The sequence below is a fragment of the Anser cygnoides genome, chromosome 3 (genome assembly GCF_040182565.1).
Source record: "Anser cygnoides isolate HZ-2024a breed goose chromosome 3, Taihu_goose_T2T_genome, whole genome shotgun sequence".
NCBI lineage: Eukaryota > Metazoa > Chordata > Aves > Anseriformes > Anatidae > Anser > Anser cygnoides.
Genome location: NC_089875.1, coordinates 1,385,727 through 1,398,377, shown reverse-complemented (window position 1 = coordinate 1,398,377; position 12,651 = coordinate 1,385,727). Strand labels below are relative to the sequence as shown.

General features: G+C 56.4%; 1 protein-coding gene across 3 annotated transcripts in view; it reads right to left on the bottom strand.

Annotated features, from left to right (window-relative positions):
• The window catches only part of MEIS1 (Meis homeobox 1), a 105,734-nt gene extending 99,020 nt beyond the window's left edge, over nt 1-6,714 (bottom strand). Inside the window, exons 1-5 of one of the 3 annotated variants that reach the window (XM_066995330.1) lie at nt 5,526-6,714; nt 3,703-3,929; nt 2,066-2,207; nt 1,492-1,542; nt 622-672 (exon numbers count right to left, since the gene is read on the bottom strand). In XM_066995330.1, coding sequence (XP_066851431.1) covers nt 622-672; nt 1,492-1,542; nt 2,066-2,207; nt 3,703-3,929; nt 5,526-5,537 — 483 coding nt within the window. In that variant the 5' untranslated portion in view covers nt 5,538-6,714. Of the gene's footprint in view, nt 1-621; nt 673-1,491; nt 1,543-2,065; nt 2,208-3,702; nt 3,930-5,226; nt 5,484-5,525 lie in introns of those variants that run through there. The other 2 variants (XM_048060730.2, XM_048060728.2) reach the window with 2 other exon arrangements.
• Between the last annotated feature and the right edge of the window lie 5,937 nt (nt 6,715-12,651).

The following is a 12,651-nucleotide window of genomic DNA, read 5'->3' as shown; positions in this document are numbered from 1 at the left end:
ACACCGCGCTATTGCAAATTAGCATTCTCGCTGCTAGCATTTCCAAAATAGCGCCGAAAACTGCGTTTAGGCTTCAATCTCTTTCTTCTGCTCGGAGGTGTACAATATTCCCGGGAACGAGACACTGACACAACTATCAACTCTGCTTTGTCTCTGCAAAATGTTACAGGACAATCCGTGCCCTGAGCCTGACCTGCAGATGGCTCTTAAAAAAAAAAAAAAAAAAAAATCCCCATCCCAACTAACTGCAACCAAACAAAGCATCTTCCCCACCACCCAAAAGGGGGGAGGTGAAAAAAAAAATCATAAAAATAACAATATCACAATTTCGGGGGCTTGGCTGCAACAACAAACAAACACCGTTTGGAGCCTCATCTGCAGCACACAGAACTGCAACTATTTATACAAAGGCAGCAAAGTATTACAATGAACACAAGGCCTGGGCGTTTGAGAGCCCGGTTTTAGAGGCTGAAATTGTAATTAAACTGCGAAGAGAAATGGACGCCAAGATTGGTCTTGACACTAATTACCAGAAAGAAAGACATTTATGCAAATTTACCAGAAGCCTGAACTTCAGCAGTACTGAAACGTAGGAGGAAGAAAGAGAGAGACAAAAATTACCTTCTCTAATTCCAACAGATGAAACCTTAATACTTGTATGGCTTGAATCATCTGCAAAGATACAAACAACATGAGAATTTATCTCAGTCCCGGATTTCGGGATATTCCCCACAGCCGCCCCGGCCGTACTTTGCAGCTTGACTTTTCTTTAGTAGTAAATAAAAAGTTGTTTTGATTTATGGCAATAACACTAAAAGTTAATAGCGGTGGCTTTGTGCGCTGTTTAACGAGAAGCGATCTAGGGCTAAGCAAAAAAAAAAATCTCTGTTGCAACGAAGCAACTAAATTATACGGATCATAAACGTTTTTTTTAAATCCCTCTAAACACCGTCACTGGGTCCTCGCTCTACAAAAGCGGGAAAACGCCTCCTTGAGCGGAGGATAAAATATTTGTTTACCCTTAAGTAGGGGGGAAAGGGGAGAGAAAGGAGCGCGTTTGCAGTGGGCGAGCGAGATGGTGCATCTCCATCCCCTGCCCCTCCAGCTGCTTCCAAGGTGCGGGCAGGGGCTACCCTACAGACACCCCCAGGGGCCGGCCACAAAGCCCGCAAAGCCCCCATTTGGGTGCCACTCGCAGCCTTATGGGTTTTTACTTTTTAATTTTTTTTATTTTTTACTCACACGGAATTACCGCACTGGATTTACTCGCGATTAAAAAAAAAAATTAAAAAGGGAAAAAAAAAAGAAAAGAAGATCCACGTGAGAAATTTTCAATTTGGCACCACAAAAAGCTTGTCAAAGCTCGCAACCACCTCTCCAGAAGACATAAAGTTAAAAAAGAAAAAAAAAAAAAGAAAGGGAAGGGAAGGGAAGGGAAGGGAGGGTGGCAGGGTGGGGGTGGGGAGAGGAAGAAGTGTTGTTAACTCTTACCAAGTTATCCAGTTCAGGATTAGAGGAAAATAGGGGTTTCTCTGCTCGGATCTAAATATAAGAAAGAGGAGGAAAGGGAAAAAAAAAAAAAAAAAGAGAGATTTGAAATATGGAAGCAGAAAAAGCAGACGTTATTATTTCTTGCTTCATTACACTGTCGGGTCCATTATGTAACCTTTCGTGCAAAGCTCTGCCTGCTGGATTTAGTGCATCATCTGAACACTTTAACAAGTGAATCAAATACACCCCAAATACCTACGGAGCTGCCGAGGCTGAGCCCCGGCCCGGCTCGGCTCCCGCAGCAGAGCTCCGCGGCTGGGCAGGCTCGCTCCCAGGAGCTAATTCGGTTACGGGGGTGCAGATGCCGAGATTTCCCGATTTTATTTATTTATTTATTTAATTTCGGGGTGTTGTTTTTTCTTTTTGGGGGGGGGGGTGTTGTTTTGGTTTGCTTTTGCCTCTCTCGGTAAGAGAGGGGGGCGGGGGAAACGCGCATCTTTATCTCAGCAGAGACTTGTTTTTCTCGTTACGATTTTTTTTTTTTTTTACTGTTTCAACCCGTTTTTTTGCTGACCTGTTTGGCGAACACTGCTATGTCTTCATTGAAAGACTCAGAGGAGCAAACATCGCCTCCCGCTACCCCGGGCTCCCTGGGTGTGCATGTAGCTAATTCACATTTCTCAAAAATCAGTGCTAAAAGAGGGAACAGGGGGTGTCTGAAAGAAAATACAATAGTCACACACACACAAACAGAGGGAGAAGAAGAAGAGAAAAAAAAAAAAAAACAACAACGAAACAGAAAACAAACACAACAATAGTTAGTCCCGCAAGCAGCCTGCGTGCGGAGGGGGGGCACCGAGCGAGGGGCCCCATCCTGCTCCCGGCCGCGGCTCGGAGCCCTGGGAACCATGCATCGCCCCGGCCGTGGCCGCGCTGGGGACCCTTAGGACAGGCTAAGAATAAAAACCCAAGCGGTTTCCAGCAGCCATTTTGAATTAACTTTCCTTGTCTCTCTCTCTCTCTCTCTCCCTCTTTTTTTTTTCTTTTAAATAAATAAATAAGTGAAATAAATAAAAAAAAAAAAGAATCAGCATCTACAGACGTGCACTTCTGCCTCTCTCCTGCTTTTTTAATTCCCATTTTCTGCCAGACGACTTTCTGGGAGCGACTAAAAAAAATAAATCGTAACAAAAACAACAAAAGCCCACCAGGAGCACCCAGACCCCCTCGCCACCCCCTTGCACCACTACCTCAAAAAAAGGAAAAACAGAGCCCCATGCCCCCAAAAACCAGGGGCACAAACCCAGGCTCCCGGCTCCGCGCAGCGCCCGGCGTGCAGGAGGGAGCCAGGTGCTCGAAACCACTGCCCTGCACCTTCCTCTGCCTGCCCTCGGCCGCTTAATAATTTAAATAAAGCTTTAAGCGTGGGCACACACGCATCTATAAGTGTATTTACAACAGGGACTTGGGGTTTTGCTTTTTTATTTCCCTCTCCAGGGCTTCGTATTATTATCATTTTTTTTTACTTCTTATTTTTTTTTTCCTGGAGGGTACCCGTGCGGCACCGAGTTGAAAGCAGCCCTACAGATCCCTGATAACCCGATAAAGAAAGCGGACGGCGTGATTCCCCCCGTGTCCGCCCACCCCCTCGCTGCAGCACGCAACTGTTTTGAGAGCGATTTTAAGAGGCTCTCCGACTTCCCTTCGGCTCGACCCCGGGCAGATGCCTTGGGAAAGCAGCGGCCGCCCTACAAAACCCAGCGCACCGGCCTAGGACCCGCTCTGCGCCCCGCCGCGCACCGAGGGGCGGCCGGCGCCGGTGGCTGCGAAGTTCCCAAAAATCCCCCCGGCCGCAGTGACACCGAAAGCGGGTTATAAAAAGGGACAAGGGTCGAGGGAACCGGCCCGGGATTTCCCCCCTTCTTTGCTGCGGCCGAAAACGGCCCGAAAACGGCCCGAAAATCGGGCGCAGCGCTCCTGGGCGCAGCTTTCGCACCCGGCGCAGGTTGCGCACCGGGAACGCTTCCCTCCTCCTCTTCCCGGCTGCGGGAGGGGACGCCCCAAAACCCTCCGGGAGGGCGATCCCCGACCCTTTCTCTCTCCCCCTCTTTCCCCCCGGCTCGCCCCGAAAGCGCGCGGCGCTCGCCCCCCGCGCGGGGTGCGCGTCCCCCCGGGGGGGCTGCGCGGAGGTTGCGCGGGCGCGGCACCTACCCGTAGATGGCATCTTTGTCCCTTTTGAGGGCGTCGTTGACGGAGGCGCCCATGGCGGGGGGCATGGCGTTGGCGTGGGCGGCGTGCGGGTACTGGTGCGAGTGGAGCGGCGGCCCGTGGTTGAGGTGGTGCACGGGCTGCATGGGGCGGGCGCCGTGGGGGTCCCCGTACATGGTGGTGGGGATGCCCACCCCCTCCATGCCGCCGTAGTGGGGCAGCTCGTCGTACTGCGGGGCACACAGAGCGCAGAGCGGTCAGCACGGAGGAGAGGGGAGCAGCCCCCCGGGAGTCCCCATTACCGCCCCCCAGACCCCCCCCCCCCCCCTTTCCAACGCGCACCCGCCCTGAAATAAAAACCGAACGGCCCCGGGGGGAGATGGGGCCGAGCCCCGGCAGCCCGCATCCCCCAGATCCTTGAGGGTGGGGGGAAAAAGAAAAAAAAACACAACAATATAAAATTAAATACCCCCCCCCCCCTCCCGCTCAGCCTGCTGTTCATTCAGCCCGAGTTTCCCCGCCGCCAAACTTTTGGTGCCGGTAACGAGCCGGGTACCCAACCCGGCCAGGAGCAGCGAGGATGCAAAGTTCAGCAGCGGAGAGGAAGAACAGGGGAAACAACAAAAAAGAAATTTAAAAAATCGAGGAAAAAAAAAAAAGCGATTTTTCTTTTCTTATTTTTTTTTTTTTTTCTCCAGCGGCCGCACACACAACGCACTTCAACGCCGAAAGGCTGCAGGCGTCCGCACGGGCTGTCGGGCTCCCGGGATGGCTTTTTAAAGTTTTTCTTTTTCTTTTTCTTTTTCTTTGTTAAAGATTACGGAGAGCAGGCTACCGCGGTTCCCAGGCACCGGGGGAAACTGCCACTTTTCGTCTCTTAAAAGCGAAGGTGTGAATGACCAGGTTTAGAGAGCCCTGACACTTGCTTGGACCGAGCGAGTAAAAGGCAAGTTGTCAGCGGAGCAACTTTCTTTCCCGAGCAGCCCTCGGAGGGGCGGCAGGCGAAATTACGCACGGAAAACTTCTGCCGAGGGCTTTTCCCCTCGCCAAAGCCTGCCCGCAGGACCCCGGCTGCCCCCCCGCTCCATTTCTGCCCAAATTTCAATGGGGAGGTAGCTGGAGGGGGGGGGGGAGGAAAAAAAAATAGGGGATGGCATCCAAAATAACAAGGTATAACAATGCACATGGCAGCGCACGCTGCTAGCCCCTAATTCAGGTTAAAGCCAGGGATCAGTTTCTTTTTAAAGAGCTTTGCCCATCGCACTGCACCTTCATAACCGAAAAAAAAAAAAAATTAAGGGAAAAAAAAAAAAGAGGAAAAGAGAGAGGAAAAAAAAAAAAGTTCTGCTTACTCCCAGCTCTAAGTTATCCTCCGAAAGTGACGCGGTATATCATCAGTAACACAGCCCAACGCTCCGAGACATGCACACATTAAAATATTTCAAGCACTGGTGACTTTAAAAAAGACATCGGTAGGACTAGAGCTACAAAACCAACAGATACAGAGGCTCGGACATATTCACTTACATGCCTGCATGTCATTAATGTATAGAAAGCTTGCCTTTTCCGTGAGAGATCCGGGATGGGGATTGAAAGAATCAAGAAAACGTCAATATATACAGGTTTTTAAGTCTACAAGTACAACTGAGAAATCCTCCCGGGCCAGGACACCGCTTTGTGCCCCTGCTCCAAAGAGGAGGGGAAAAAGGAAAAAGAAAAAAAAAAAAAGGAAAAAAAAAAAGAAAACAAAAACTTTTTCGCAGCGTCTCTGTCAGCCACGTTTCAATATCATTTCACATTTGAAATCCATTTTTTTTAATACGTACCCTTTGCGCCATCGGCCTGCTCGCTCCCTTCCTACTTCAACTTCTAATATATCCTCTTTAAGGCCAGTGTGAAAAGAAAGGATCGCGAAGTTTCCCCCCCCCTCTCCCCCAAAAAAATGCAAAAATCCCTCAGCGTCGCCAGCAATGGAAGCAATCGGGTAAAATCTTCGGCTTGCTGGATCTCAGCGAAGCGATGCGGTAACTCAGCATTAAAAAAGGAGGAGAGAAAAAAAAAATCGGGAAAAAAAAATAATAAAAATTCAACTCTCCCTCCTTCCTTCCTTTTTTTTTTTTTTTTTCTTCCTTCCCTCTCTCCCTGTCTCCTCTCTCTCTGCCTCTGACTCTTCCCCCTCCGGTTTCCAAGACAGCAGCGGGACGGAGGCAAGTATCCTTTCCCCAAATCGCCTCTTTTTCTCCTCTCTTTTCTCTCCTTTTTTTACGGCGCCCCTCGGCCCCGGCTCGCGGCTCTCATGGCTGGCGGGCGGTCAGGTGCCGCCTGACGGCTGACGATCCGCTGCGGGCGCTCCCCTCCACGCCGCGCCTGGGAGACCTCGGGCGCTCACCAAAAAAAAAAAAAAAAAAAAAAAAAAAAAATTAAAAAATTAAAAAAAAAAAATTGAAAAAGGGGAGGAGGGAGAGCTGGGGGTGAAAAATTCTCAAAAATAAAAAAGCTCTCTAACGCGCCGGCTCCTTTTATTACGGTTATTATGATGTTGACGACGGGGGCTTTTTAAATTTTTTTTTTTTAATTTTTTGGGTTCTTTTTTTTTTGTTCTTTTTTTTTTAAAAAGGTTCTTTTTTTTTTTTTTTTTTTTTTTTTTGTGCTCCTCGCCCGGCTCGCTGCTGATTCCTGCCCGGCGCCGGCTCGCTCTGCCCCTGCGCGGCCGGCGGGCGAGGCTGGGCGGTAGGCGGGCGCGGTGCGGTGCGGTGCCGGGCCGGGCCGTGCCGTGCTAGCCCGCCTCCTCGCTGCTCTTCCTCCTCCTCCTCCTCCTCCTCCTCCTCCTCTTCCTCCTCCTCCTCCTCCTTCGCCGCCGCCGCCGCCGCAGCGCCGCGCCGAGCGGCGGGCAGGAGCCGACTGCGGGAACCCGGAAGTAGTGGTGGCCATAACAGGTCGCGCCTCACACAATGCGCCGGGCGCCCGCAACTCCCAGCGCAGCGCGGGGGGGGCGCTGCCCCCCCCCTCCCCGTTCCCCTATCTCCCTTTAGCCCTCCCCGTACAGACGCCCCCCCCCCCAACCCCCCCCCCCGTGGGTACGGCCCGGCCCCGCGTAGCCACGCCGGGGGGGCCCCCGGGAGGCCGCGGGGCTTTGTGTGCAGGAGGCTCCGCGCCCGCGCAGCGCCCCCCCCCCCATCCCCGTCCCCCCCTCCCTTCCCTCACGGCCGCGGCCCCGGCCCCGGCGGCGGCTCCCCCCGCGGCCGCCGCTCAGTGAGCTCACCCGGCCCCCGGCCGCCGCCGCCGCGCCGCCGCCGCCCAATCAGCGCCGCGCCGCCCCGAGCCGCGCCCCCATTGGTCCGCGCGGGGAGAGGGGCGCGGGGGGGCGGGGGCGCGCCGGGAGAGCCGAGGGGCGGCGGTGACCCCGCGCCGGGTCCGGCACCGGGACCCGGACCCGGTCCTGATCCTGGTCCCCCGGTCCGGGTCCCGATCCGGGTCGTGGTCCCGGTACCGGACCCGGTCCTGATCCTGATCCGGATCCCGGACCCGGTCCCAGCACCGCACCCGGTCCCCGCCACCGGACCCCTCTCCGCACCCGGTGCACCCCCAACCCCTCCCCGTACCTGCGGGCACCGGGCGATGCTCCCCGCATCCCCTCCCCGGACCCGTCCGAACCCCCCCGTAGCTCTCCGTAGCCCCCCGTACCCTCCCGTGCCCTCCCGTGCCCCCGTCCCGGTCGCCTCCCGCTCGGGGGAAACCCGCACCGAGCCCCCCGGCCCGCTCCCGACCCCCGTTACGCCGGCACCGGCCCTTTACCGGCGGGCGGCGGAACGCAGACCGGGCAGGTAAGCGCGCTCCCCCCCCCACCCCACCACGGCATCCCCCCCCCGGGCACCCCGGTGCTGTGCCAGCCCCTTGCTCCTTCCACCCCCTAAAAATTAAAAAATTAAAAATTAATAAAAATATATTTTTTTTAAAAAAAAAGGGAAAATCCCTCCTAATCCCGAGGCAGGCCTGCCCGCGATGCATCCCGCCCGCCGGAGCCCCGCACGCTTTTACGGCGTGATTAGGGCCGTGCGAAACTGTTTGCCCAGAGCCCGCTCCGGATAAGGCTTTTACAATTAGCAAACACGCAATTAGCAAACACGCAATTAGCAAACACCTCTTACCGGCGGCGCTCGCCGAGGCGCTGCGCCCGCCGCCGGCCCTCGCTGCCCGCTGCCCCCTCGGGCGACGCCGCTTTTGGGGCCGGAGTTTAATTTTGGGGGGGGGTTATTAATTTTTTTATTTTTTTTTTGGAGGGGCCGAACTCGGAGCCGGCGGCTTGCGGAACCCGCTGCCGTCGTACCGAGGAAAGTAATGCTAAAAAAATAAAAAAATAAAAGGGAAAGGGGGAAAAAAAAACAGAGGGGGGGGATAAAGCAAGAAGTGGGGGTCCCCTGCGCTCCCCCCCCCCGGACCCCCCCGGGTTGTGGCCGGGCTGAGGCAGGCCTTTGGCAGCGGGTTCAGCCCCGAAAAGCCGCCTCGGGAGCAGGGGAGCCTCCTCCACGAGGTGGAATCTGTGTCCCTTTGCTTATCGGGTAATAAATGAGGCTTTTAATCGGGCTGAATTTCCCAGCTTCGGGAAAGAATTAGTCATACCTAGGAACAATAAAAGACGGGGTTTCTAGCCGGCTTCCCTGCTCCGCTGCTGCCTTCCTAGAAGGGATTTGCGGCGAGGGGGGGAAAGGAGCATCCGAGGGGGCTCTTTCCCCATTGATATTGAAAATCTGTAAACCTGAAATAAGAAGGAGCAAACAAACGGGAAAGGGTTCGGGAGGCGGCGGGGAGCTCCGGGCGGAACGCCGCGGATCAGGGGGGAGGCGAGCCGTGCCGAGATACCCCAAAAGGCAGCGCCCGAAGAGACGGCAGGGGAAAAAATCCCCCCTTCAAGAGCTATTGAAGGCCGGACCCGAGGGAGAGGGGAGTAAAGGGGCGGGCGGGGGCAGCATTAGGGCGCTGACCCTGCGGCGTCCCCGCACTTTTGGGGTTTGTGCGGCGAACAAAGGGCGGCCCGGCACGGCCCGGCCCGGCCCGGCTCAGCCCCGATCCCGATCCCGGTCCCGTTCCCGGCCCCGTTCCCAGCCCCGGCATCCCCGGGCCCGGCCCCTGCTTGCGCTCCGGCGGCGGGGGCCTTTTCTTAATTAAACGGAGGGCTTGAATAAAAGATTCCCAATAAAATTTACGCCCGTCTTAAAACTTTCTAAACGCCGCTATAAAATCCTTTTCATAAAATTAACTGGGAAATGAGTTACCGGCCCGGGCTCCTCTCAGCCCGGCTCCGCCCGGGGCTGGCCGAGCACGATCGTGGCCTCCCCGAGAACCGGGCTGCGAGGCCGGCTTCGCCCCCGCCGTGCCACCGGGGCCGTGCCGAGCCGAGCCGTGCCCGGCTCCGCGCCCCCCGCCAGCTCCCACGGCCCCGGAGCAAGCCCCGAGAGCGGCACCGCTTTTAGGGCGATTTCCTTCGCTTTTACAATTTCTTATTTTGGGGGGAGCGCACCACCTAGCCTAGTTAGAGCACGAGGCGCCCCGAAGTTCATTAGTGCTAATTAACGTGGCGGAGGGGGAGCGCTGCCCCGTGCTCCCCCCGGCTGCCCTGCGCCCCCTGCCCGTGCCGAGCCCTCTCCGCGCCTCTCGTTGAACGATAATAATAAATAATAATAATAATAGTAAAAAAAAAAAAAAAGCACCGAAACGTTGGGTGAAACTCTGGCCGCTTAATTAAAAAATCAAATCAAATAAATAAATCCGCTCGGCTGCTTTGCATTTGAAGGATTGAGCTGTTGTGCCGTCTACTGGGCGCTGCGAAAAGTGCAGCCGGGGCTGCGCCAAACCCCGCCGCGGGCTGCCCGGGGGGGGCCGGGCTGGGGGGCAGCGGGACGAGGGGCTGAGCACCTTTTGGGGGGGGTGTAAAAAAATAAATAAGAAGAAGAAAGAGGGTAGATAGCGCACCCGCCTTTAAAACGCCCTCCTGAGCATCCGTCCGTGCGGAAAGCGCCGCAGCGGCCCGGTGCGGGCCCGCTTGGTGCAGGGGGCCCGGGGTGCGGGGGGGTCCGGGGGGGTCCCGGCTGCAGCCTCGCACGGAGCCCGGCCGGGAGCATCGCGCAGGGGTGGCCGGGTGGGGGGGCATCGCCCCGGCCTTGAGCGGCGGGGGAGATGTTGGGAATAAAAGTTCGGGGCGAGGTGTAAAAAAAGTGTGTGCTTTTCTTTTTTTCCCTTTCTTTTTCCTTCTTTCTTTTCCTTTCCTTTATTTTCCTTTTTTTTTTCTTTTCATTTCTTTCTTTTTCTAGCGTTCATTTTTCTTTTTTTTTTCCTTTTTTTTTTCTTTTTTCTTTTTCTTTCCGAGAAGTTTGCCGGGCGGTAGGAGCCGGTCTGCAAAGCCCTGCTCGCCTTTGTAGGGTGCCGGCAGCCCGTGCGCCTTCAGACAAAAAGCTGGCCCCCTCCGTGAGCCCCAGGGAGCTGTGAAAGCCCAGAGCTCCGCTCCCCTCTGGGGAAACCCCAGGGACCCCCCCAAAAAACCCGAGGCACCCCCGCAGAAGGGCTCGCAGCCCGGCCAGCCGTGGGGGGAGCGCAGCCCCGGCCGCTCGGTGCAGAGCCAGCGCTGCGGCTCCCTCCCTTCGGAGTCACTTGGGAAAGTTCAACAGAGGGTGACATTAGCCTAAAATATTCGATACCTTTTCCCGGAGACTTTCCCCGCTCCTGCTGCGCTAAAGTCCAGCTCCGAGTTCGCGCCTGCTGCCTCCGGAGGAAAAATTTAAAATAATAATAATAAAAAATAAAAAATAAAACCCAACAAAACCCAGCGACCTGGCCGATTTCTGCCAGCCAGGACCACGGGAGCTTCCCCCCGAGCAGACAAAGCAGCGAGGACACGCCGCCGTGCCCCCGGTGCAAGCAGCCCAACGAAGCCCGTTCCCCTCTAACCGGGTCGCAAAGCTCCCTCTCGGGGTGCAGCGTGGCGGGGACCGGACTCAACCCCCCGATTTCAGACTGGACACGGAGAGCCGGGACCTCGGGGCGCCCCGGTGAGCCGCAGCACGGCGGAGCGGTGCCGGAGCCCCGGCCACTTGCTGCTTTTTGCCGACCAACTCCTTCTGGGCACCGCTCCCTCCCCGCTACCTGCCGCGTCCCCGCCAGCACCGGGGCAGAAATCACGCACACGCTGTAAATAATAAATTAAAAAATAGCAATAATCCGCCCCCGGGATGGTAACAGAGAAGGGAAGCGCTCTGCCGGGCGGCAGCCGGCTGCACGGCCGCAGCTCCGGTGCCACCCGCTCCCGGTCGCACTCCCGGTGTCACTCCCGGTCCCGGTCCCGGATCCGGTCCCGGTCCCAGCCCCACGCCTTGCCCCCCGTTCTCCCCCCAGAATCACGATCCGCCGCCGCCGCGCTGCTCTCCGCACCCCTGGGTGCGTTATCACCGCCCTGTGCGTAGTTGCCTACTGACTTTGCTACATGGAGCCGCGGAGCTGTTTGAACACCCAGCCTTCCCCCCGCAAACAATTATCCCGGCAATGAATTTACAAAAAAAAATGTAAATAAATTAAAATAATAATACAAAAGGCTGCGGAATGGCTTAAACTTGCTCTTGCTCCTCCGTTTTCCAACGGCTTGCACCGGTACCGGCGCACAAAGTGCTCGTCTCGAAGCGCTTTGCATCCGACTTTGTTTGCCAGTGCGGGCAAAAGGAGAGCAAACGGGGGCAGAAAGAGCGCAAATGGGGGTGAAAAGAGAGTAGATTGTGGCAGCGGGTGGCGGCCGGGTGGGGGACCCCCCCCCGCTGTGCTCACGGCGGGGTCTCGCAGGTGTCCCCGCACACACCTGGCTCTGCACCTCTGCACTGCCCTGCGGAATCTGTGGCCAGCAAGGACACCTGTGAGAAAAGCCTGCGTGGCTCCGCGTGGGTGTGAGCACGAAGGTCTGTTTTAAGGACAATATGGGGAAAATCCCTCCTCGTTAATCAGTTTTGAGCCCCCTGCTTTGCAGGAGAGGCGTCCAAACTCATGCGGCCCCTCTCCCCGCGGCACAAGCAGTGCCACGCAAGCCACGCCGTCCCCAAAACCATCTGGGCTGGGGTTTGTCCCCCGGGACAAGAGCGCTTGCCTACGGGGCCCCCTCTTTGCCATCCCCTCTCCATCCTCCTCACTCGCTGGATGGAGCAGAGGCAGCTGCCGTCGCCCTTGAGCCTTGCAGGGGAAGGCGGCCTCCTCCTGCACCGAGGCCGGCTTCCCGAGGCAGCAGCTGCGAGAGGCGGGCAGGGAGGGGGGGAAAAAATTAAAAGAAGCGAGGGAAAGAAGAAGGGGGGTCGGGGAAGAGAGGCGGTGAAAGCTGCACTTTCCTCCGAGCGGAGAGAGAGCGTCCCCTCGGAGGGGCCCCAGCCCCAGGAGCTGCCTCCCGAGCCCTGGGCCTCCCACACGGCAGTGGTTCCTCTGTCTGGGCCCCTGCTGCCCCACGCCGCCTCTGCCCGCGTGGGGACGGCGAGGTGAGTGGGGACAGGGACATGGGGATGGCGAGACCTATGGGGACCACGCCAGGCCCACAGGCTGGCTTCGGAATGGGGAGCTCCGAAGGTCGAGGGTTTTGGAGCATCCCGCGTGAGGACGTGATGCCAATGGCCAGTTTCTAGGACTCTTTTAGAGAGCTCGGTAAAAGACCTGCAGCCAGGGATGCCAAAGGGAAACGCGGGTCAGGAGAACCTGTCGAGGTGGGTGCATCAAAAGCGCTTGCTTCCAGATCACCCCACTGGGCACTTTTTGTACCTCCAGCACATTAGCTTCAGTTAAACAGCTCTAATTGCACTTTAAAGACAACGCTCTCCTTCTGTTATCCCCAACTGAGTCATGGGAACAAGATGAGGACTCACACGGGCACCCCAACACCCCAAACTCTGCAAAGGGAGCATTTCTTATGCAGAACCAGAGAAACAGCTCCTG